The sequence below is a fragment of the Accipiter gentilis genome, chromosome 9 (assembly GCF_929443795.1).
Source record: "Accipiter gentilis chromosome 9, bAccGen1.1, whole genome shotgun sequence".
NCBI lineage: Eukaryota > Metazoa > Chordata > Aves > Accipitriformes > Accipitridae > Astur > Astur gentilis.
In genome coordinates, this window is record NC_064888.1 from 30,094,516 (window position 1) to 30,119,863 (window position 25,348).

At 43.0% G+C, this 25,348-nt stretch overlaps 1 protein-coding gene across 5 annotated transcripts in view; it reads right to left on the reverse strand.

Moving 5' to 3' along the window:
• The window catches only part of SH3PXD2A (SH3 and PX domains 2A), a 268,881-nt gene that overhangs the window by 13,898 nt on the left and 229,635 nt on the right, over nt 1-25,348 (reverse strand). For 4 of the 5 annotated variants that reach the window (XM_049810140.1, XM_049810139.1, XM_049810142.1 and 1 more), the window contains 5 exons: nt 21,988-22,071; nt 9,133-9,250; nt 3,224-3,558; nt 2,304-2,353; nt 27-146 (listed from right to left, as the gene is read on the reverse strand). In XM_049810140.1, coding sequence (XP_049666097.1) covers nt 27-146; nt 2,304-2,353; nt 3,224-3,558; nt 9,133-9,250; nt 21,988-22,071 — 707 coding nt within the window. The remainder of the gene's footprint in view (nt 1-26; nt 147-2,303; nt 2,354-3,223; nt 3,559-9,132; nt 9,251-21,987; nt 22,072-25,348) is intronic. The other variant, XM_049810141.1, reaches the window with a different exon arrangement.

The following is a 25,348-nucleotide window of genomic DNA, read 5'->3' on the forward strand; positions in this document are numbered from 1 at the left end:
TTTCCAGCTGCACTGTTAAGGCTCACCTCTGCTTTTTGTCCTCCACGAAAGCTTATGCCATCAGAGATACATGACTGGAACTCTGCAATGGTGTAGTATTCCACTTCCACGGAGGGTGGCTCTGGTGGTTTGGGCAACTGAAAACCCTAAGGCAAATAGGAAGTTTTGTTCAATTAAACTAAAGAAACAGTGGGCTGAACAGCAGTATGAAAAAATATTTGCCTTTATTCACTGAAACTCTTCCTTCTTCCTGTGCTACTTCCTAACGATAACTTCCCAGTTCTCCAGAGTGGAAGCTGATGTATTGAGATGCGCCACAAGAGAGAAGCCTTTCAAAATACGCACTGTTCATGCCACCTTCACCAGCTATTAAAACTGTGATAATCTTTACCTGAACAGTAAAACATTTTACTGATGGGCCATAAAGCATGAGCTGCCATTCCCGTCACAGTATCAACAGCCCATTTACTCTAAGATTTTGTCCAGAAAGTTTCAGTTCTGGATGGCTTGCCACAACTGCAGAAAATTGCATTGCAATAGGCCTGTAATAACTTCTGCCTATCATCAAATATACTACCTTAAAATGTAACCCTAATAAATTATTGCTCTTAATCTGCTGCTGGATTTTTAAACAATCTGAAATAGTCAGTGATATGAGCTAATGGGCATCTGTTGTAGCAAGATACAAGGATAGTATCATAGATGCCTATGAAGAGCTTTGCTCAACTGAAGTTATAGGAGAAAGGAAGTACTTTACTACAGGATCAAAAGATTCCAGTTCCTCCCTGTAACAAAGACCCAGAAATTCTAGTCAAACCCAACATAACCTGCATTTAAATTTCATAGAGGCTCCATGAGAAGCAGGACACTGCTATTTACAGCCATTCTGGCAGCATACCAGACTCCTCTAAAAGTGAAGTGCCTTCACATTAAGCTGCCACAGTTTAGAGTTCGTTACAATTATTTTTAAGGTGATAAATGGGATAAGAGTCCCTTCAAGAATTTCAACATTGAAAGCTTTTCAGATTAGCCATTGCTCATCTCCAGAACAACTAGATGATGGTGAAGCTTCACAGCTTCTGCACTTCACTGCTTATGGTTCTAACACAAGAATGGCAGTATGTCAGGATCTCTTGAACACAGGTCAGACTTGCCACAGACAGATACAGGACAGCCAAAGACACCGAATGATCCTAAGCCATTCATGGGAGAAAGGCAAATTGCATACTGTGCTTTATTCACACGCTCCTTCATTTCTAAGATATCCTTTTAACTAACAATCCATGTTTCACCACGCACAGCATGTGGCATTTCACAGAGAATGCATCACTGCACCTTAGGAACCGTGTCTAACAATGTTATAATTGGATGTTTCTGCACTATAAATGCTGAAATACAGCTGAAGTGCAGCATAATAAAATGCCTTTAGATAATAGGATGGTTTGGATTAAATGAAGATAATTGGAAACAGCAGACATCTTCAGGGTTTCACATATATTATCACTGTTATTTTTAGCATGGGATTAAGTGTAATAGTCTTGCCAAAATAAAGTCTAATTGAAACTAATGCAAAGAGAAATAGGAAGAAAATGCTAATATGCTATTCATCTAGTTTGTTAAGAGGCATCTGAGCTGACACAGAAAAATTACAAGTCACATGCTGCTCATAAAGAGTACAGCAAAGATTAAACACTATGTATTGCCTAGTTATAAACAAGTTATTAGGATGACTTCTGTGCAGATAGACTACTGAGTAGTTCCTACCTGAAGATGACAGTCCTATTCTCAAAACACCAGAATTCTAGCTTTGAGGATAAACAATCATAGTAGGTCTCATTCCTGTAGCACACATCTTTCCATAAGATCCCAAGTCACTTTAAACATACACAAAAGCAAAGCTTAGCCACCTCAAATACGGTAGCGATGGAAGGAGGGGAGATGTTCCCAGTTGTTAAAGATGAGAGAAGGTCAAAAGGACCAGTCTGGGCTAAAGACACCCAGAGGAACTTTAAACTTTCTGAGTCAGACAAATGGCCTTTAATGCTCAGGCACAGAACATAGTAGCTTTAGGATGTTCCCTCTTCAGTTCAATACCTGCTTAGCTGGGGCAACATTATGAAAAACAGACCCCAATTAACATTAGGATGTCCAGAGGTCTGCTCAATACTTAAACAATAAAATGAACAGGCATGAAAATAAAGGATCTCTCAGATACACTCCACATCTTGTACAGCTGTAGGAAGTATCAGAAAGCACCCACACACCTACCCCACTGCTAACATATACCATAAACCAATACAAACCAGACTGGATTCTCTTCGTGGGGGCGGCCTTGTTCTTAGATTTGGAGAACCTGAGCAGGAAAGGGAAAAGGGAGAGTTTATTTAACTTTCTAAGTACCGCTAAACACATTTTTCAGCAGCTCTCTGCTGTTACACAGTTTGAGAATATTAGAAATCAGTATTTGCAATATTTAAGGCATCTCTATGAAACAAGATAGGAAACTATGAGGGTATATTAGAAATACCAAGGTAGCTTAGCTATTCATCTCAGCTAAGCCAGCAAATTTAAGAGGAAATCACTGCCAGAAAGTAGTGGATTGTATTTGCTGCTGGAACTGACCAGCTCCATTGGAGATTGGCCAGCAAAGAATTGGCCTAATACCTAGTTTTCCCCCCAGCAGTAAAAATAATCCACTAAATTAATAACACTCACACTGTCCTCTATCATAGTATCTTGCCAGTCCTTGCATAGTCTAGTGTTAGCATCTGCATTTTGCAAATGAAGTAGTAAAAACATTATAGCAACTTGCCCCCAGGAAAACAGCAGAACAAACGCAAGAGAAGACACAGGTGGTCTGCTTGACTTTAACACACCATCACATCATCTGCATTACTGGGGGTGGGGGGCACATTTTAGAGTGTCTAAAAGGAAAAAAAATCTTCTCTGGGAAAAAGAGAAAAAAGTAAAAACATACTGGCTAAGATAAAGAAGAACCAGCCAGCCCTTGTATAAAGTGAAGTTAAATTTTTTCACTACTTATGAAGGACAATGTCCTGGACTCCCTGCAGATCTACAGTCAATGCAAAGATCTGCTTGTGTGGACTCAGTTATAAGGCCAGGACACATGGGACCTTAGCTGACAGGCAATGCCAGCCCTGAAAGGCAGAAAACAAGAATTCATTGCAAGCCAGTGGAAACCCAGACTACTTTACTGCCTTACTTATTTGAGCTCTTTGTGGTGCTATCCTTGCTATGGCTGGGGATCCCTGGGCCAGTTTGGAAGCCTGCTTGTCTGGGGTCATCATGGCATTGCCATTAGAGTCATTGCACAGGATGGGCAAACTGATTTCCTTCTTAGTGATATGGGTTTCTGCATTCTCGTTTTCTGCTTGAGTTTCCTTGTCAGTGGATGATTTCTTGTTCAGCAGGTTACTGATCTCCATGATGTTTCCTATGATTTCCACTGGCCCAGTTAAGTTCTTTTTCCTAGATGGGAGATCATCTTTAGCCTTCTTCAGATACGAAGCTGGGGCCCAGCCCTCTTTGCCTAAATACCTGCAGATGCAAAAGGAAACATCACCACATCAAACACAGCCTTCTCACACATTTCAGGTATAATAGCTAAGGCAAAAGTGATGGATGATAACAAAAACCAAAATTTGCAGTTCTTGGATAAGCTTTTGTGGTCTCCATTTATTACCTATTGATTACACATCTCAAAGTCAGCTGAGCTAGCAGTGAACTGTGGAGCGCTGCTAAAAGCCATTTCTCATCCTAAGGAAGGAGTCTCTCTGGATAAGAAATAGTTACTCACAAGGCAAAGGGCACCGCCAGTTTGTTTTATGCCATGCTGAGACAGTACTAGGCAAACTCAGTATTTTCCGATACAGCAAAACAGCTAATGAGTAAAATATTGTTAGAGTTTTAATACTTCCTAGTGGCAACTCAAAATGAAAAAGGGCTAAAATAAGGGTGTACAGAGCCCCTACATCTGCAGTTTATAAGGCCCTTATGCAAGCCTCCCCCCTTGCAACTAGAATGAACACTGCCCCTCCTCCCCTAACTCCCAGTCCTGTATGATCAGCTTCTCTTATGGAGAATATGGGACTCAAACTACTGCAGCTTCCTCTAGCACTGCAAAGTTGAGAAACAATTTGACTAAGGAAAAATGGCTTTGATGGAGACTCATTTTCCTAAACAAGCTAGGGGCTATTTGAAGAAATAAACTGGGAAATCTGAACAGACATCTGAATCCTGTACATGTTCCCGGAGCACCAGCCTGAGCTGCTCATGCTACACTTCAAACTGAAGTCATTCTTTCACAACTGGGCTTTTGGGAAGATGGTTTTTCTAACTCCTGCCATTCCTAACACCTCAGCAGGGATTTCAGATTACAATCAGACTCCAGGGAGGACCACGTGGATGAACTCTGCTTTCCCTAATGAAACCCTAACTTGCTACAGAGTGAGTCACTGAAACCTTTCTCCCTTTAATCTCTCAAGATACCCAAAGCAGGCGCTTGAACTGTAAGTGGGAAAGCAGGCACCATTAAAATCCTGGTGCTCAGGAAATCTGCAGGAAATACAAAGGTTAAAACAGTAGGACTCTAAGGCTCTTTAATGAAAATGGAGACTCATTAGACAGCAGAGGAAGGAGCTGGGGCGGGGGGAATATCAGCAAATGATTCCCTGGCAGATGAGCAACTTTGTCATGCCAACACTTGGATTCTGAGGTTTGTGCTGAGATTTCTGCACCAGGGCACACCCTGGGCTCATTCACCACATCCAGACACTCAAGAGTAGCACTGGGACTTTATGGGAAGAACAGGAAAATGCACTGCAGATTTGCTTCCCTAGACTTCTTCATTACTATTCCTGTACAAAAGCAAATACAATTGCTGTACTTCTAGCAATGACCACAAGGACCTTTCTCTCCAAAATCTTGCCTTTTCCTCCCCTTTCATCTAGATCAGCCAGGATACTAGAGATGCTACTTCTCCCTACGTACCTGCCTTCTGTCACACATGAAGGCAAAGATACGGAATCTCCCCTGCTGAGAGAGTGTAGTGACAAGTTTTTCCAAAGATTCTGGGGTCAAAGGAAAGCATCCCAACAGCTCTGAACTTTGTTTGCTGCATGAAGACTAACAAGAAGTAGCAAAATGGTAATGAATTGATTTGACTTTGAGCAGATACACAGCATCCAGCCATTGATACTATATCAAGATGCAATTTGGATCTATTCAATCCTGTCCCCCTTGAGGCTTTTCTGATAAGCCTCAAACCAAGCCAAAAAAAGAAAAAAGAAAAAAGGCCTTAATGTGTGCCACATCCCCTAGTGTGGCAAGGCATCTCTCAGTGCCATTTTCGAGCCATGAAGACTTTTGGCTTCATCCCCTTTTGCAGTTGATGGCCTTTTTGCAGAGCTACTGACCAGTGCTTTCTGCTGCCTGTGCATCAGGGAAGTTTTTTTAAAAGGACATTTCTAACTTTACATCATCTGGAGATGTAAAGGTTTTTGTCTGTGAGAAAGCCACATTGGTCAATGCACTGAGCACTCCAGTTCCAAAAGTTACTTTCAACAGAGCTTGATTGTGCAAAATCAGCAAGAAAAAACAGTTTACATCCGTCTTAGTTTGTGGGAGACTTAACATGTTTAAGATCAGAAAGGCAGCCACAGGCAGGTTCTGTACTGGCTTGTTAGTTCTCCTGCCAACTGTACGTATTTGGATCAGCCCATATAACCCCGCCGCTTCAGACACCTCTGATCTCACACAGTTTCTCCCAATGAATAGTAGCAGCAATAGCTGGACAGTCAATAACTCTGGGCAACATATCTTCAGTAGAGAAGTTGTGCTGGTTATTTCTTCTGTGAGTTAGTAAATTCAACCTGAAGTTACTACTGAGCAGTAGCTGCCAGCAACTGCCAGTTTATTTGTGTAACTTCACAAATAAAAGCTGTGTATGCAAGTCAAATAGGCTTACATTTTTCACCTTAGTCCTTGAACTTGCCAATCTTAAAGCCCTTTGCAAACATCACCTTAGAAGACTACTTGATGTCCCCATTTTATAGGTGAAAACTAAGGCAACAGAGAAGTCCTGAAGTGGTAATGATCTTCACTTCACATCTAAGAGTTGAATCACAATATTCTTCATTTATATTCACAACCCCATCCTAGATTCCTCATTTCAGTGCCACTACCACCACCCAACTGCACTTCATTCACATGGGCTGAGGCTCAGAATGAACCACAAAATGAAGATGCAGGCAAATAGCAAAAGCTTTACTTAACATATTGCTATTTACTTGTGCTGCAATCCACTTCGGCACCAGGAGATAACCTCCAGGTGACAGTAACTGATAGAAAGCAAGATCTAAATAATGGATGCTAATACCAGCTATGATCATAAGAGGAAGCACATAGATCCACCGAACTTAGCAGAACAGTAATAAGGATCCCAGGTCAGAGCCTTCCTTTCACTTCTCCAGAGTCCCAATGATTTTATTTTTTTTTTTCAAAGTCATAATGTACACAGGGTGAAATAAAGGAAGACACCAATATTACCTCTAGCTCCTACAGCATTCAGCTGGGAGGATCGCAGAATTAGGTGCAGTGATTTGGTTCCTCGGTGATTCCACCCCCCCTCCCCGTTTATATTACATGAAGGAAAAAGTGGATTCAAACCATAGGAATGTTAAAAAAAAAGTCAGAAGTGCCTCTGTGAGTCTGACTGAGAGTCACATCTGCTTTCCAGCTCCAGAGCACTGGAATTACTCCAGAGGGAAGCAAACTAGGGGGAAAAAAAGAAAAAAGAAAAAAAAAAAAAAGAAAAAGAAGGACAGGAAATGAGGATCAGCACATGGCCAGGAATTTGGGGAAATTACATATTTAAGGTGGAACAAGCTAATGTCTTTAAGGTGGATTCCATTTGCAAGCTGCTGGATTTGGTTTTTTTTCTACACACTGATGTGTGTGGTGTCTGTTACCTAGCCCAGCAGACAACAAAGCAGCAGGATTCAACTGCAGTCTCTTCCTGCTCCCTCTCCCCTCACACTCACTGCAGGAGAAGGAGGTGGTCCTTTTAAGGCACTCAACACTCAGAAACCGTATTGCTGCAGAAGAGGAATCCTTTTCTGAGTAGTACCTAACAGTATTCAGAGCAGTGCAAGTCTAATAAACAGCACAAGACAGTTTGGAGATCAGCTACCCAGGCTGCAAAGAACCAGCCTGCAGGGATGGATCACTGCATCAACATTTCCAAAAGTGTTGCCTATGGAAAAAAACCCCTGTTTCTAAGTGCAGCTTAATCCTCCAGCAAGACTGCAGCGTAGTGTTCCAGAGCAGCAGAGAGGATGATGGCTGACCCCCACTACACTTGTCACACACATATGGGGAGCACCTAACCCACCTTTTAACAAGAAGAGGGGTTGCTCAGCTCAAAATGCCTCTTACAAAAAAGCCAAGGGCATTCTGCCTTCTCCAGCTACCATGGGGTGCCTGGGGCATCTGCTGTCCTTCCAGTAGATCACCATGAAGGAGCCACTTAAGCCACTGCAGCAAGTGTCACCGTCACTGTCACCAGAATATACTTCTGATATATAGGAAAATACGTGTTTTGGATTGGCTGAAAGGAGTGTGTGAATAAAAGGGGGGGGGGAAAGAAATTCTGCTTATTGTAGAACTGTTAGTATGGTAAAGGGCAACCAACAGTAGTAATAAGGCTGCATTTCAGAAGGAGAATACCAAAGTAAACTGAAGATGTCTTGCAATGTTTCTCCCCTTGGAAAACCTATATGGAAAACCAGATTCCTCAATCTGCAACTTTGGATTTCACTTCTGTGAATGATTAAAGGAGAAAAAAAATGTGACCTGACCAAACCCAGGCATTTTTGAGTTCCTCCTATCTAGAGTGCCTTCCTGGCTCCACTGCTATCTTTATTAGCCTACTCCCTCTACAGGAGCATTAGATAGGAAATAAAAAAAGTAAAAAAAAAAAAAAAAAAAAAAAAAAAAAAAAAGTAAAAAAAATAATATCAGTTTTCTAAGTAAAGGACATCAAGAAAAACAACAACATTGCTTCAGTTAGCATTTTCACAGTCCTCATTCATAGCTGATAAATCAAGCAGAATTCAAACAAAAGCAAGTTAGAGCTTGGGGAGGGAAAGGGGAAAAAATAACGACTATAATTACAGGCTGAATGGAAAAAGATGACTAGATGAGATGTTTTGCGCCACTTGACAGATAAACCTCTTTCTTAAAGCTACCTGTTGTATTATATCTTTTTTAAAGAGAAATGGGGTGTCACAGCACTGCCAGATTCATACATAGATACAAACCAAGGGGCAGAGTCATGAAAGAGCACTAAAACTTAAGTGCTGCATGAACCGAGATGGAGAAAGGTCTCATTAAGTACTCATCCTGACACCTTACATCACTATCTGAGACACATCTAACCTAAATTATCCCCATAAGTGTTTAAAAAGGAGATTCCTAAGCCACAAGTCTCCTCTATGACTGCTGTTTCAAATACATAAAGTTTGATACATGATGATAACTCCACCTGCCCTTGGCATCCAGGCCCTCTACGTTAGGAGTATCTAACGTGGATAATCAGAAATCAGGCTAATTAGTTGAAGTCATCAATAAGTTGGAAAAGGGCTACAACCAGCATGATCTCTTATGTCCCTGAAAATAGCACTACCTGCCTTAAACAGCTCAAGAGATCACAATCAGCCTTTCAGCATTGCTATAAATAGATTTAAAAGTGTTGCAGAATAACTCTTATACTGGAAAAACATTGAAATTACACACAACAGAAAGCTTTGTTAGGTCTCACAGATCTTAACTCAGATATGGGCTTTTAACTTGAAAGAAGGAAAAAAAAAATAAATCTACAAGTTCAGGAATTTCCCCACTAGAATGGTCCACAGCTTTTGCAGACACTGTAGTGTTACTTTAATCACCATTGTATCATCTTAGCCTTTTCTTTACATTTCTTCAAGAGGCATTATGAATGATTTGGGTTTCTTTGCCCAGCTACAGAATTATTTAAATGCTAACATTAAGTGAATTATCAGAAAAGCTTATTGTCACAGGTTCTGCAGCAATCTGGCTGCACAGCTTCTTTACCTTATGTACCACCATCCTTCCAGGTTCTTTTGGATGACCTCCACGGTGACCCCTTTTTCGAACCCAATCTCATCCTTCCCCTGGCTGGCGTATGGCTGGATAGTGACATATTTCTCTTCTAGTGAAGGGAGAAAAGGCAACATCGGTTAGGGTCAGAATTAGTCCAGCTGTTTTTCTGTTCTGCTTGCTTTTAAACTGTTATGCAGTGATTACGTGGAGCCATTACAAAAGGCGGAGCCCTGCTCAGGGGCCCACTGATTATTTGTGCTGACGACATGATAGATAATCAGCCCCTTGCCGCTATCCTGCTGCTGATAATCACAAAGTGTTTCCATGCCAATAATGACAAAAAGTCCCCAGAGAGCTTCCCCCCTTCTTCCCACCCCCCTCCAAGTTCCTCACATGGGTAAGGGAGAGGATTTGAAGCTGGACTTAACTCCCATACTGTAACTTGACAGAATCAGCCCCGCTGCCAAATCAGCCAAGCGTCACTGCAGGAGCTCCAGCCAGTTGGCTCTTTTGAACATGCACATGGCTGCACAAAGCATTGTGTTACTGAAACCCAAGCCCTGCATCCCGAGAGGGACTGATCCTCCCCAACTCAGAGGGGCTGGCCCATCACACCGCTCTCCTTGGACCTCTTGAACAGCATAGGTCTACAGCAATGAGCTTAAAACAGTTATTAAAAAAAGTGACAAAAGAATATAAGGGGTTTGCATTTGACAGGAGACCATACAGCATCTTGCATTCATGGGTTGTGAAGTGTTTTGCAAACATACTTTTGGTGGACCTCACTCCAGAGAAATACACGGGTGGCAGTGGTAAAGGAGGACCAGAACTAAGACACATACTTCAAAAGCACAGCTAGATTTCAAGTATGGCGTTTGAGCCAAAAACTTAGCATCCCTATTCATCTCCAGCACCTATCCCCTTCCCAGCTGGGCAGACTTGATGAGAACAAGCCAATGAGCAGAGCAGAACAGACACTTTCTCAGCATCTTCCTCCACCCACCAGGAGTCATTTACTGCAGCATTTCCATCACGCTCAAGGTCAACCTTTTCCTCAGTTAGCTTAAAAAATTACAGCTGGCATTGAAAATGTGTACTACCAGCCTTGCTCTACAGCGGCAGACACGGAAAGTGTTACCAAACCCCTCTCCTGAACCCAGGCTACAGTGCATGTAACAGCATGAGTTTCTGTAGCTAGATCAAAGGCAGGGAAGGCAAGCAATAAAGCGCACCCCAACCGGCTGTCCTAGCACTTTCTACTGGTGTTTGCAACAAGGCACGGCCAGGAACAAATAGAGGGTTGTCAGTGCACTGGAACGGGCAGGAAATTAAGTGAATCCAGAGCTCCTGATCACTGCAGAACAAAGGAGCTATGAAAAGGTTGCAGCAGCTTGAGGCAAACACTCTTTTGGAGAGAGCGAAGCAGACCCAACCATCTGTTTGTTTTTGTGGCTCAACTGCATTTTGTTGCTGGGCAAAGCATGGAAACTTTAAGAAAAAAAAAAAAACCAACCCAAACCCTTACTGAGACAAAGTAAGAAATAATACCTCAGAAAGCAGAAAAAAAAATGTTGGCAGAGCATCTGATGGCAGAAAATTCAGCAAAACTACATCTCTGAAGTCAACTTCCCTCAATGGGTTGCTTTTAGATCCTTCTCATTCTGATGGGGTAAAACCTGTCAAAAACTTTGCCTCCAAGAGGAAAATACTCTCTCTTGCTCTCCCCTAAGAGGGCTGCTTTAACTGTTTTATCACTGGTAAGGAATTCCAGCTAATTTTTAATTAGCACCATCAGGATACGACACCTTCCCCACAGAAATACTCTACAAGATGGGGCCTGACGAATGAAACCCAGCTACTGAAACCCTGCTTCAAAGTCACAGGACAGCTTTCCTAGCTGGGGTTCTGCTCTGCACAGTAAAGGTGGACTCATTTTTCTTCTATTTCAGGTGACTGCTGCTGAAGGAGTTACATGCCCGGTTTCCACTGCATGCAAAGCCCCAAGCACTAAACTGAACTGCAGAAGATCCCCAGGCAGCTAATTTCATCCCCAAGAGGAGAGGGCCAAGGGAAAGTTCAGGTGCACAGAGCTGCACTGTCCAGACACACATTGCTTCAGACACTTCCAGGGATGTTTCTAGGAGAGTAATAAAGAGCTAAGCCATGTGTTTGCTGGGCATTGGAAGAAGGCCCTGCTTTGTATCTCCCCCATACCAAAGCCGCTTTATAACCCAAGCTATCAGAGTTCACCCTTGCCACTACAGCTACAACAGAAGTTTCTCTGTTTATCTTATTTTTCCTCCACATAAACAGCAATCCCTGCTGCAGTTAAAGCGAGCTATTCAGCTCCTCTGGCTGGGTAGAGTGGTCTCACTCTTCAGGGATGTAACCTCCCTTCTTCTGCAGAGGACAGGGTAGGAGGCCACGAGTGAGCTGCTCACTCCTAGAATTCAACACAGCTTTCCAAACTCCTGCTGCAGCAGGACTTCTCCTGTGTGAGGAATTGAGACATTGGTCACCCATCAACCCCAACAGCATTTGCGTCTGATCATTCAAGGATGCTCTGGTTTCAGCTGGGATAGAGTTACTTTTCCTTCTAGTAGCTGGTATAGTGTTACGTTTTGGATTCAGTATGAGAATAATGCTGATGACACACTGATGCTTTCAGTTGTTGCTAAGCAGTGTTTATACTAAGTTAATGATTTTTCAGCTTCTCATGCCCAGTCAGCAAGAAGGCTGGAGGGGCACAAGCAGTTGGGAGAGGACACAGCCAGGACAGCTGACCCAAACTGGCCAAAGGGGTATTCCTTTCCATATGATGTCATGCCCAGTATACCAAACTGGGGGAAGTTGGCCAGGGGGTGGGGGGCACGGATCACTGCTCAGGGACTAACTGGGCATCCATCGGTGAGTCATCAGCAACTGCAGTGTGCATCACTTGTTTTGTATACTCCAATTCCTTTTTTATTATTATTCTCATTTTAGTAGTAGTATTATTATTATTATCATTATTTTCTTCATTTCTGTCCTATTAAACTGTCTTTATCTCAATCCACAAGTTTTTCTTTTTTTCAGTTCTCTCCCCCATCCCACTGGGTGGGGGAAGTGAATGAGCAGCTGTGTTGTACTTAGCTGCTGGCTGGGGTTAAACCACGACAAAAGGAAATCAAAGTTTGAGGTGAAGGTCCTTTGCAAATTAGGATGCAACCACCTTCCAAACATTAGATCCCTTCCTCCCCCACACAAATCCACTCTCTCCACTCCAAATATGGATGAGCGGCTTGCCAGTGAAAAAGACAAGAGATCCATGCAAGCTACTACAATAGCCAGCAACTTCTGCAAACACAACTTTTGGGCCTGCAACTATACATGTGGGCACATATCACTGCTCCACCTGTTAATTACTGCCTGTCTTCCTCCCAGCCACTGACTCCTGGACTTCCTTTCCAGTTTGTTTCAAGGTAAGGCAGAAGAGCAGAGACATCCTCCAACTCCTCTCATTCTGGCTGAAAACAGGCCAGGAAGGACTGACCATGCTGTTGAGGTGACACATTGGAAAAGCGGCTGCCAGTTGCATGGGGAAGCCACATGCCCAGCTGGGAGAGCTGCAGCCTCTTTCCTGAGCTTTTCACCATTGCTTAGGTTTACTGGGGAGAGACCGCACTCTTGAGGACCACTCTACTGTCAGTATTGAGATTACTGCTTTGCCGCCTGTTGCTGCTCTCACCGTGCTGCCTTGCACATGGCATACTCGATACCGCCCATCAGTGGCTCTGCATGACCAGAAGACACTGGCCCACTCTATAAAATGAAATACTGAGCTGCTAAGGAGGATGGAACCCCATCCAAGTACCATGACACTGGGATGCACAGGTAAGGCTTTTCTGAATTGCCACTCTCTTAGACTGTCCATGAACACCTCCACCGCTTACATCTGCAGTCCTGTGGCTTTCAACTCAAGACTACAGCCCTTTGAGAGGAAAGCCCTTTAGGTGACTCGTCCCTATACGAAGGAAGAGGAAAAATGAGACTGCATGGAAGTAGGAAGAGAAGAGAGAGGAAGAAATTCCCCCATGAAGCAAGACAATCAAAAGTGTTAAAAATCTGCTTAGAAAAGAGGGTCCTACAATGTTTTTGTTTAGCAGTCCTATTTTTAAGCCTACAGATCAAAAACAGGAAGCCACCATTACAATTTCCCTTTGCAAAGTGCTTTCACAGCAAAAGTTACAGCTGTTTCCAAGATTACATACGTTCGGTTTCTTTCAGTGGTGCAGAGGATACCACAAACATACATGAGGTTTATAACTTAAACAGTATTCTGGAGATACAGCCCCCCTCGCAACCAAAGTGTAATTCTGTTTTGTTTCTCCAAGACTATCTCTAGCCAGTGGACGTTTTGTATAAACCAAGATTTGCTGAAGGGAGCAGTGGAGCTTTCAGTGGATGTGTCACTTAAGAGGACTGATGTAGCATTCAAAATTTCAGATTACTATTCAAAAGTCTTTAAGAGAAGATATTTGACACTTCATGACTGATACATAAGGTTACTGGAAAGACTTAACACAGATAAATGGTTTCATGAGAGAATCAGCAGAGCATCAGCCAGTAGAAAGACACTGCACCGAGTTACACTGACAAATCTGAAATATGTTGGTTTCATTCAAATACTATGACAGGCAATGGTATAAAATACAAGCCGGTGAACCAGCCCAGGTCTACCATCAAGGCTGTATACCCAGATCTACAGAGAATACTAGTGCTTAATTTTGATTCATTAAGTTTTGACTTAACAATTAACAGCAAAAAAAATGCCAACAAAAGTATAATTTGTATTCCCCAGCTGCAGCTTCCATTACATCAACTTCAGCTGAGGTCAAGTGGGCAGAATAAATCTTACTACATGCTACAAAGCACATACATCAGCTAAAAGGCTGCACTTTGGAAATAATGGGATGGGAGTCCTACTCCCCTTCAAGATGAAAATGGCATAAAGGCACCTCTGTTCTTAGCGTGTGACACCCAGAGATCTGTTAATAGTTCAATTAGCCAACTTCACTTACATTTCTTTACCTCTAATTTGCAGGTCAAAGATAACCTTCCCCAGCTGAACTGAAGGACATACCTCTGTTGGAAATTCAGCTGCCCTAGCAAATCTGAACAAAACATGCATGCAGAAGCAAAGCCTCTTTGGCAAAGAGCTACGATACAAGTCTGTCACATCATGCATTACCCAACTGCAACCCACTTAGCTTGGAAGGAAAGGATTAGTATGTGTCATTCTCTCTCCTCCCCAGACACAGACACTATTTAAAACATGCACAGGAATTTCTGCACTGTTTGGACTACCCAACTCATACCACCCACTTGTAGCTGTGCTCTGCCCAGCCCTCCCAGACACCCTGGCAGCCCAGTGCTCAGTCCACTAGTTATTCCAAAGCCTCACTTCCCTATCAATCTTTCTCCTCTTTCCTTTTCTGCTCCCCAAAGAAAGGCAGGCTTCTGTTTTACTCTGGTTCTACCTAAGGTGTCCTGAAGAAAGACAGTAGAGGCTTGGGGCCAAAATATAGAGGCAGGTCCTGGTAGATCACTGGGAAAACAGTGTGGACAGCAGAGGACAGTTCCCATGTCCTTTTAACAGCCCACAATACTACAGAGAGGGCTTATTTCTAGCAACCGACATTTCCCCCCCAATAAGTGTAGCACAGACCGCTGCAGTCCAGCTGGAAAGCGTGCGTATATAGAGGACAAAGCATTTGAGCCGCACAATGCCATGCATTACAGCTATTTATAGTATGTGTTTTGTACAGATGTATACAACCACATTATTTTCAACAGACCAGGTACAAGGAAGCCAGTGGTATTTGAGAGTTACGGGTCACTCCTTCACAAGCCACAGACATCTAATGCCCTTCCATGGCTGTTAGAAGAGAAAAAAAAGAAACCAAACCAACACCACAACCATTTTGTGTCCCTCCAGCAACATAAGTGTTCTGCCAAACTGAGGCCTCTCCTATACACAAATAGGAATAGCTTTAAAATGAAAAAGCTGCTTTAAAAAGAGTTTTTGAATGCATGCCTAGTGCTGCAGTAGCCAAAACTGTTCCCTTTCCCCTCCTTCATCCTGCGTTGCACCCACCACCTCTCCTTGCATAGTTTGCAACTTTGCCATGAGATGGACCTGAAGCCACCCTGGCCAAGGAAAAGTTAGTATGACCTTAAGTCTGGTTTGGTTCATTGCAGATCTGCATGAGCATAAAGGAGAAGGGAAGATGCTGGGGAAGGCGAGACTGGTTCTTTTAGTGGTGGCACCACAAACTCTGTGTGAAACTGTTCTCTGTACTAAACCAGACTAGTTTCAATGCAGCTTCACTTAATTTTGAGGAAAGAAGCCTATTTGAGACTGCTAGAAGCAGAGTCAAGGCAACCTATATGGAATGATCTAAAACCAGGCTAGGATAGTTTAAGAGCGCCCACATGTCTTCTCCCACCCATTTTAACATGGAGCTTAATGAAGTGCAACTTTTTGCATAAATGGGATTTCTAATACAGCTCTTAAACCATCATATGATTTACAGCAGAGCAAGATGACCTGTAGGCACCTTGGCTATGCTCATCAAGTAGTAAAAGGTCACCTTTGCAGCCATAGTGTAGTGGGGACGGAACGATTTCTTTTGTCTCACCCAGCCTGCTCAATGGCTATGATACAACATACTGGTTGCAGAAAAACTAGGGATGCTACATTTAACTTGTTAAATTCCAGGAGGACTTAATGTCAACAACATTTATTTTTGTATAATGGTAGACCATGACAACAGTACTTTGTATTTTTTCCTTTTGTGTAGGATTGCAGCTTGTAATTAAACAGCCAGCAGACACGTCCATTCCATCACACTCCCTTTAAACAGCATATACCCAAATAGGTTTTCTTTTGTTTCATCTGCTGTATTTCTGTCTGCTAGTAGAAGGGGAATCTCAAAGTATTTTTAGGCATTGGGCATGGCATTTTCTACATCACGTAACCTGTTAGGACATCTCCTCCACAGGAAAATCCTCAGAACAGCTAGGATGAAGCTCCATCCACTCCTGAAGAAACCGTACCTAATTGTCTGACAGAGCAAGACACTGAATTTGACAGCCTGTGGGGCTCCTCCAATCCCATCTATCAAACCAGAATTTCAGATTTTACACGTGCGCTCACGCACACATATACTACACATTAAAGTTATGAGGTGTCTTGAGAAGGCAACTTAGTCCCTCCTCTGGCTGTCTGGATTTATACTTACTGTCAGGTCAAGGAAAGCAGACCTACGGTTTTACTGCTCAAGTTGTAACGTAGAGCTTCAGTAGCGCTTTCCAAATCTTCCTTATTCAATCTTCCCGATTTGCTTGGCACTGGTTATTTCAGATTCCTCCTAGTCTATCACCAAGGTAACAGTTTCTTTCCCCAACATCTTCAAAATCCTCTGTCACTGCTGCTCCTCACCGCTAGAGCCCTGAGCTGGCCCTTCAACCTCTTTCACGCAACCACTACAGCCACCTCCTGCTTCCTTTGCTCCCTTCCCAGCCTTTCAGCGTACTACTCTTGCTGAAGGCTCTTGGCACAGCAGCACTCTTACTTCAGCCAGTCTCCAACCAAGAGTACACCAAATTCAGTTGTCCCACCTTGAATTTTCAAGCCTGTGTGCTGTGCCTTGCTTTAATATTCTACTACACACTCTCATGTGTTCTGCTCCCTTAAGATTTCCCACTCCTTCAAATGCTTTCATCTTTTCCCACTCAGCCCCATGCCTTTCTTATGATGTCTCATCAACCTGAATAGGCTCCCTCCTTCATGGTATCAAATAACCTGAAACTCTCAAATCCTTCCTAAAATAAGCCTTACCTACCCTGACTTCCTGCCTTGCCAAACGAGCTTAGTTTTAGTCCTTCTTTAAAAGCTTTCAAAAATACCAAATAAATATCACTTTCCCACTGTGAAAAACCTTTTGGTTGTAATAAGATGCATGCCAAATTGCCAGTTGCCCAGGTTCCTTTGATGCACAGATCTCCTCTTTGTTTAGGCTGTAAACTATTTGGGACAGGAACCTTGCCTTTAAGCAGCTAAAATACCATGCACATTTCCAGCCCTGCATAATCAGTCTCATCTCTCCCAGGCAAATGGCCAGCGCTCATACGTTTCTGCTTCCAAGTTCTGAACGCCCCATTTTGCATACCTCTCCTTCACCTATATTTTGTAAGTTTGCTCTTTTCTGCCTCCATAAATAAGTGTGGAAGTTATCTGCAGCACTTCAGGAGCCAACCAAGTAAGGTTGTAATTTCCTTTGCTCAGCTGGTGTTTGTACATGCCCCCAGCTTTCTGTGACCCCATCCTTGTTGATATGCCAGTAGGGGTGGAGACAGGGGGGAACTGGGCTAGAAATTAGCCAATTAACGATTTCTCAGCAAAATGCAACAGCCCCAACTCTACATCTTCCAAACCACAGAAGAATTTTCTTTCAAAATACTTTCCCCTCAGTCAGCAGTCTGCGCTCGCCCTCCCCCACTCCTCCACTCCACCCCCCCTTTGTCAGACCTGCTTCTGGAAAAAGTCTCGCTGTTCCAGAACACGATGCATTAATTCAACATGGACTTTGTTTTACTTGTCTAAATATTCAGCAGAGAAAATAACTGTCCAGAGTTATCAAATGTGTTCATCTGTAGACAGGAGCTCTTCAGCCTTTGTCCCTCTCCCCCTGCCCTCCCCCCCCCTTTTTTTTAAATAAAAGAAAACCTCATGCCAACAGATAGAAAAGAAAAATAATGACATTTCTTCTAAACAGTTCTGTACTGCACATGCTCTTTCTTCAACCAGCAAGGGGCAATAAACATTTACTACTTTCCTTGGAGCACAGAGGAGAAAAAAAAAAAAAAAAGAGCGAGCAAACAAAGTCTGAAGCTGCACTGTGCTGGTTTGATTTAGCTCAGCAAAGCAGCCTTGTGCTGTGAGTGACAAACACTTCACCAGCATCAAGGACAAGCAGGGAAAAAGAGTGAAAACAAAGGGAGAAGCCCTGCAAGTAATGAATTGGCTGCCAAAGAGGGCAAAGCAGCTCTTGCGGGATGCGGGAAAGGGTAAGAGTACATGAGCACACCAGCCAGGCTCAATTACCAGTACTGATGACAAGCTCTTTCCACAGTTAGAAAATTGGCTGCAGAATGACCCACCCAGGCTAGGAGGTGGCATTCAAGTATCAAGACCACTGGGTTACACGGATGCCTTCCCTCTACACCCCGTCCATCTCTTCCCATCAAGCTCACTCTCTCTGTAAGTTAGGCAAGCAGTAGGAAGACCTATGGTTTCCAAGTTCTAACTTTACCTCTTTCTTTGAATAGCTTATTTCTTGTGCTAGTGGCTACTCTTAAATAATAGGCTCATTTGGCAGAAATTCAGCCCATATGTCACTATATTGTTGATGTGAATAACTTAAAAGTACTTTCCTGCATTGTAACGGCTCCAGTTGAAAGTGTTGGGCACAAAACCAAAGTAGCAATAACTTACGTCAGATATCTGGCATATAAAACAAGCATGTAAACCCCCACTTTTCCCAATCAAACTTTAATAGCACAAATGACTTCTCATGAAATTAGCCTGTAAACAATCCTAAGTCCTCTTCCAGGGGAAGTTCCAAATAAACGCATGCGTAGAATTAGCATTTTACCTGCTACAAGAAAACACGAACTCTGCAGCTTGCAGGTCTAACAAGTGTCAGGACTCAGGAAAACTACAAACGTTCACGCTTTTCCTCACAATCCATATTTGTATTATTGGAGTTTCGTAATGTATAGACAAAAGTTTAGAAAATGTATCACATTTAAAAACATTTAACATTTTAAAAAAACAAGCTCTGCAGCTACGTAAGAAACATAAACCAGTGTAATCTCTTAGATCTGGGCACACCACGGACCATTTTAAAGAGAAAAGTTCAGCAACAAATGTCATCTGTTTCTCTTTGTAAAAACAGACTACAGCTGTTCTCTTTACAGATTTTTTTCAGCTTTTAAAAAAGGAACACTACCATGATATTCAATAATTTGTCTTTCATGTTTCTTATTCACAGACCCAGTAACATTGCTCCCAAATATCTGAAGTTCAGGGATGCTTAGCCTCTTCAAATGGCTTTGGAAAGGGTAGAAATAAGCCATATGTTACCCCTGATAATTCTCCCCCAGCAGGCAGTCTGTAACAGGGAAGCAAACACCCTTCCCTTCTGCACTCAGACTTTCCCCGTGTTTTTAATATCCAAGTCAGTTACAAAATCCTGGCCTTCAGAAACAATGTTTAATTCCTTCAGTTCTGGCTTTTAAGTGATTCTATCATAGTCCTAGTTGGTAAAAATGCTTATTAGTGGTACCCAAGCATAAATATAAAGGGAAGCATCCTTTACAGCTTGCTTTTAAACTCCAGCGAACTCTCAGAGCTAACCCTTCCGACAGCAGGGACTATCTCAAACAGAGTATCGCTGGGTGGGAAGAATTTCAGCCAAAATGTTTAATTGAATTTATTTCCAAGAAAGAGGCCAAGTGGGGGAGGGGAAGCTGTTCTGCCTGCATTGAACAATTCTGGCAATCTCCTGTTCGAGCAGCTCTAGTTCTTCTGTGCTTTGGAGCAGGGACTTCAAGGTTGGCGGGGGGGTACGTGTGTACACTTCATGCACTCTGTCATTTAAGTGCAAACCCACCCAAATTTGGCCTTGTTAGAAGCCTTTTGGGCTGGGATGGGAGGGAAAGAAGGGAGCAAGAATCTTTCCTGACCTCACATAAACTGTGATCTGTTAGAGAACAGCAGGCTGGACATCCAGAGACTCGTACTTTGAACAACTGCAGTTTGGAAGGCATAGATGTCTGTACAGACTACAGCTATGCCAGATGATGAAGCCACTGTCTCCAACCTGTCCCCGAGCATTCAAATAATCTTCTTTACTTCCAATGAGCCTGCTCTTGTAAAAGCTCCCTAACCTACTATTTCAGATGACATTAATCAGCTTATTTTTAGCCAGCCTGGCTAGCTGTGGCTGAAATGCATTGGAAAGAGCTTATTGAAGCAGCTCAGCCACGGAGGGTGCCCCAAACCTTGAGATACTGCAGTCTGTGCCAAGTTCAAGTGCCGAGATTTAGTTTGAGATAAAGCACATATTCTCCGACACACTCAAAACCCCAGTGTTGCTTAGGCCTAACAGGGAATAAGCTGTTATGGAGCAAGGAAAAGGCAGGAATGGAAGAGACTAGGGGAGCTTGTGGTGGGGAAGACTGCCAGGGAAGACACTGTGACACTGGTCAGAGGGCAGGTCTGGAGAAGATGCACCCAGATAGTGGGCATAAGACTGCAAGAGGGAAGACCTGGGAATGCAGCTTAGGTCCTTGAGTCTTACCAGTCAACTATGCTAAGGGACTGATCATGCAGTCCTAACATTTTGTTTGCAATATTGTATGAATATGAAAGGATGTATTTGTTTAAACTAGTAAACAAATTGTTTGGAAAACTGATTCCCAGAAATTCTCCTAGTTAAATTGCCAGGAAGTATCTGGCAGAGTTTGACAATGCAAAATAAGTAGCTCCCAAACTCTGGGGGTACAGAAATAAGCACAAGTTCTTTTTCACAAGGCAGCATGTGTGCTTAGGAGTGGGGCAGGTGGGGGAGGTGTGCCTTCAGGGTGTATTTGGTGGCTGAGAAGCAAGACCTTGTCTTTGGAGGATAGTTCCAGTTGCTGCAGGGCCAAGCTACAGTAGGAAGAACACCCCTCTTGCGATTTTGGTTTCCTCAGTAATACTTTGAGGCAAAGGTAAAAGGTCACTGAAAAGTTGTATGCACTTGACACCCACATGAGTCTGACCATAGAACAACCACCAAATCCAGGAGAAGGTAAATTTGCTACTTTAAAAGTACATTCTCTCCTTAGTACGAAAAAGCACCTTTTCCTCAACTGACAAGCTTCTCTTGTGCTTATGTTTGGTTCCATCCCCTCAGTAAGGTTGTCTGAAAGTTACACAGAGGCGCAAATGGTGCTTCCCCCCACCTTCTTTCTTTTTAAAAGGCAAGGAATGCCACATCTGGACAATCTTGCAAGAAGGGGAGAAGAGGAGAGAAAGGGGTACCTTTACTCCGGGAAAGATGATTGACATCCACTAGCGAAATGCTTGGTTCAGAAGATTCCTCAGACTTTACCCAAACACAGCTTCAGAATACAAGGTGTTCCCTCCCACCCCACCATGCTCCCTGTCAGACCAAAAAAGCTTAAAAAAAAAAAATCTATCTATCTATATATCTCTATGCTGCTATTGGTAGTATTTTAAACACCTAGGACTGACACCAAAAGCTCCCAGGAGTTCTGAAGAAGTCTGTCTTTACCAAGCACTACTTGCAATGAAGAGAGGGGACTGAAACTGGAATGATTCTCATCTTTCCACATCAAGCACTTTTCCAGCGCACACATCTCTAACCATGGCTTTTTGGCATTCTTCTCATTTTAATAGCCCTGAAAGTATCACTTGTCCTTCCTGAGGTAGGAAAGACTGAGTACAAATATGCCCAAAGTTAAAACACAACAGATGTGAGCTTCCCCAAACAGCACGAGGAGCCAGACTGCAATGCTACCCTTGGTCATTAGCCTCCAGCTCTTGGGGTACCTAACGCTGGCTCCAAGACACCCTCAAGCAGTCATGTACAAAATGCACATCTGAACTCTGGAGCTTTGGCCTCTCTCTACCAGAGTGCTGAAGATGCAGACCCTGGCACACAACAGCCGAAGCTGCAGCATGGCTTTTGGTGCACCCTTAGGGGCTGGTGCCATAGGAAGCTATTAATTCACCTCGACTCTGCTGCCTGTTGACTATCCCGCCCAGCGTCCATCGCCGGTCCAGGCGTCTCAGGTGAGCCTTGCGTCTCTTAGAAACTAGTTTGGAACATGGATGGAAACAAAAAAAAAAAGACAAAAAAAGGAAAAAAAATCATGGGAGGGTGAGGAATAAAAACAAAACGTGGCATTTACAAGCACTGGTCTTGTTAGCAGGAATGGGTTAGGTGGGATGCAGACATTTTGGTTTAGTTTATATAGTACAGTGGAACAAGTTAGCTTCTTGAGCCTGAGCAACATGAGCCACCTAGAACTGTCACAAATTGCCACCCTTGCTACTGGCTTTCCTTAAAAGAACCAAAAACGTACATACACCCCAAAACAAGCTGCACAAATGAAGACAACTTGTCGAAGGAGGCTGCAGTGGCAGGACAGATCAACATCACTGCTGTTGCGTCTCCTAGTTAGGCTACAGGATCTGTGGAAAATACTGTCTATTGCATATGACATCAAACCCAAGGCTTTAACCCTAAGAAAATTATCACATTGTAAACAAAACGCGGGGCAGGGGGGGAAGGCAGCTTCTCTTATGCAAGTTCACTTGTAAAAGCAGCACTCAGGAACAGAACCCAAGTGAAAAGCGTCTCATGTCTCTCTTTGCTTGCAACACGTGACTCACAATCATTGTCACAGCTAATTATTGTGATCCAAATTTCTAATATACTGATTACAAATATAAGGAAAAAACTAACCTTGCAATTATTGAGCAGGCTCAAGAAGCTAACAAGCCATAACTGAGAATTAGTTACACAATGAAACAATAATTTATGCTTAAAATATAAACAAAGACAAGACATCTATGGAAATGGCATTGTGAAAGCAGCTGTGCACAGAGGACACCACTTGTTTTCTGGATTGCACATGTAGAACTGTACTCAGCTCCTTCTTCTGCTTGTGAAGGTGTGAACGACACAGGAACCATTGGACTGACACAGAAACACAGATAAACATTTCCCTTTTTCCATTCAAGGGCTTCCATGCTAGTTTGGCAACTACTGCAACAGTGCTTGGTGCTGCCACAAAGCAATGCAAAATACTACGCTTCAGCTATCGCTATAGTGCAAACACAACTGTTTTGCTAGTGATGCTGGGAAACTGTCCATAAACTTTGTTATCACATAATTAATAATCACTCAATTCTGCTTATGTGCACTCATTTGGGGAAGATACCCTTATGAGAGCAGACACCATCATCTCCCAGAATTATGTTCTGTAGACAATCAGGCACAGCAAAATTATTTGATTGGGGAACGATTAGCTGAATAAGTAAAAAAATTAGTAACTTCCCCCAAAAGTGGCTTTTGCCTTTTTGCCCTTTCTATCTGTCAGGGGCTTAGACCAGACTTCTGCACCTGGCTCATTCTTCCTCAGTTTCTCCTCTGCTGTAAGGCCTAAATCCTCCCTAGTCACCCTAAGTGGAGGTGTGGTAAAGTGGTGTTGAACAGACACAGTATCTAGTTTGTGGTACTCTGTACTTCCCTTTTTATGCCACGTGAGTCAAAGAACCACCACAAATTTTCCAAAGAGCTGGATTTCAAGTTTATAGATTGCTGTGGTTTTGGCTAACAGAAATCAGTGGTTCTCTGTGAAGCCCATGGTGGCACAGAATATGAGCTGTGTTCACTCCTTGCTGGTGGTGTTTTTCTTACCAATTGTTTTAACCTGGTGGCTTTCTCCAAATCAACAGGACATTAGACTGCCAGTTACACACACGCTACGCAAGAGGCAACACAGGACACCTCATTAGACATACAGATTATAGCAGAGAGAGAAGCTAAATTGACAGTAAGGCTGCCTGCATTAGGAGGTTTCTATACAAGAAGGGAGGAAATGAAAGGTGTTGAACTTAAAAGGCGTGCAGAAAGGAAGAGTGTGGAAGGGGTAGAAATTTGCTTCAGGTGTCAACACAGAGCAGTTACCCACAGCTCCTCGCTTGCACCAGGAGTTTGGAGGATTCAGGAGCAACGCTTAAACACAGTGGGTCACACTGATCCACCACACTGTGTCCTCCTCACAACATATGACTATCCCCAGTGCTAGCCCTTTTATATCACAATGATGCTTTGTGTAAGTCAGGTTTTTTTCTCCTCAACAATACTGAATTTTGCCATTTGATCCTAGACTTGGACTTGGTTGGTCATGCCACAGTTAATCAGCAGCAAGGTTATTTATCAACAAGTGTCTAAACCTTTCCAGAGACCATTTTAGGATGTTTACTTTAACAGCTCTTGTGGCTGTGAATGTTTCTTTAGATCGTTTTCTGAATGTTTTCCAAGCCTTTTAAGATGGTGTTGGTGTAAACACAGGCCCAGGTAACAGTCAACTCTCTACCCTCGTCCTGACAAAAGATGTTGTGCAGGCTCAGACACAGGGAGGAAACACTTTTGTCTTTCTCAGGGAACAGACTATTTAAACAGAGACACATGGAAATATTACTGCTATGTACAAGCAGCATTATTAGCAAGTTGCATTCAGCACCTCCTTATCTTTACAAGGGCCTGCCACAGCAGAGCAGACCTCTGAGTTTGCCTGGCTTGTGGACTTGTTCCAGGTCCACTGCAAATGGAGAGGGCCAAGAGGCTGATACAGAAAGCTCTCTACATTAGTGTTTCTACCATTTCAAAGTAGGCAGAGCACAGACCGAACAGTTGCAGGAAGTCAACGTCTCCAGAAGTCACTCTGAAACTTGTATGAACTCTAAATCCAGGTGCTAGGGCACTTAATCCACTTAAGGTGCCTTCCTCCTCAGTTATATCAGAACCCCTTTCTCCTGCCTCCTGAGAGAGAGTTGGCAAGTTTTCTCTGTAAATATGTTTACTTTTACACACTTGTCTTTAAGAAAGTGAATCTGAGTTGTTCTTTCCTCTCTTATGGAGTAACTATTAGGAGAATAGCAGCCCAATTAAAGAAGAACTGGAGGGGGCAAAAATAAAGAACAAAGGAAGTCTCAGCTTATGTAGTTAATAACATAAAACAAAGTTACTGAAAAACGAGTGAAAGCTGGGGCACATCAAAGCAGCTACAGAGGTAATGCAATTAGTTTTGTCACTGAGATGGAACTGAAAAGAAAGGAAAGAACAGTCTCAGGTTTCAGCATATCTGGATGCGGAGTATGGCAGGGAGCATGACTGCTGACCATAGCTGAGGAGAGAAGTGTAATGGATTAAGGGGGACCGACAGGAAAAAGATAAGGAACATTTGATGGATTTTCCATTACCCAGGAAAGACTGCTGTGTGGCAACAGCCCTGTGCAGAGTACACTCCAGAGGGCAACATGAAAGGCGGAGAGCTTGAAATGAAAGCAGTTTAAGCAATA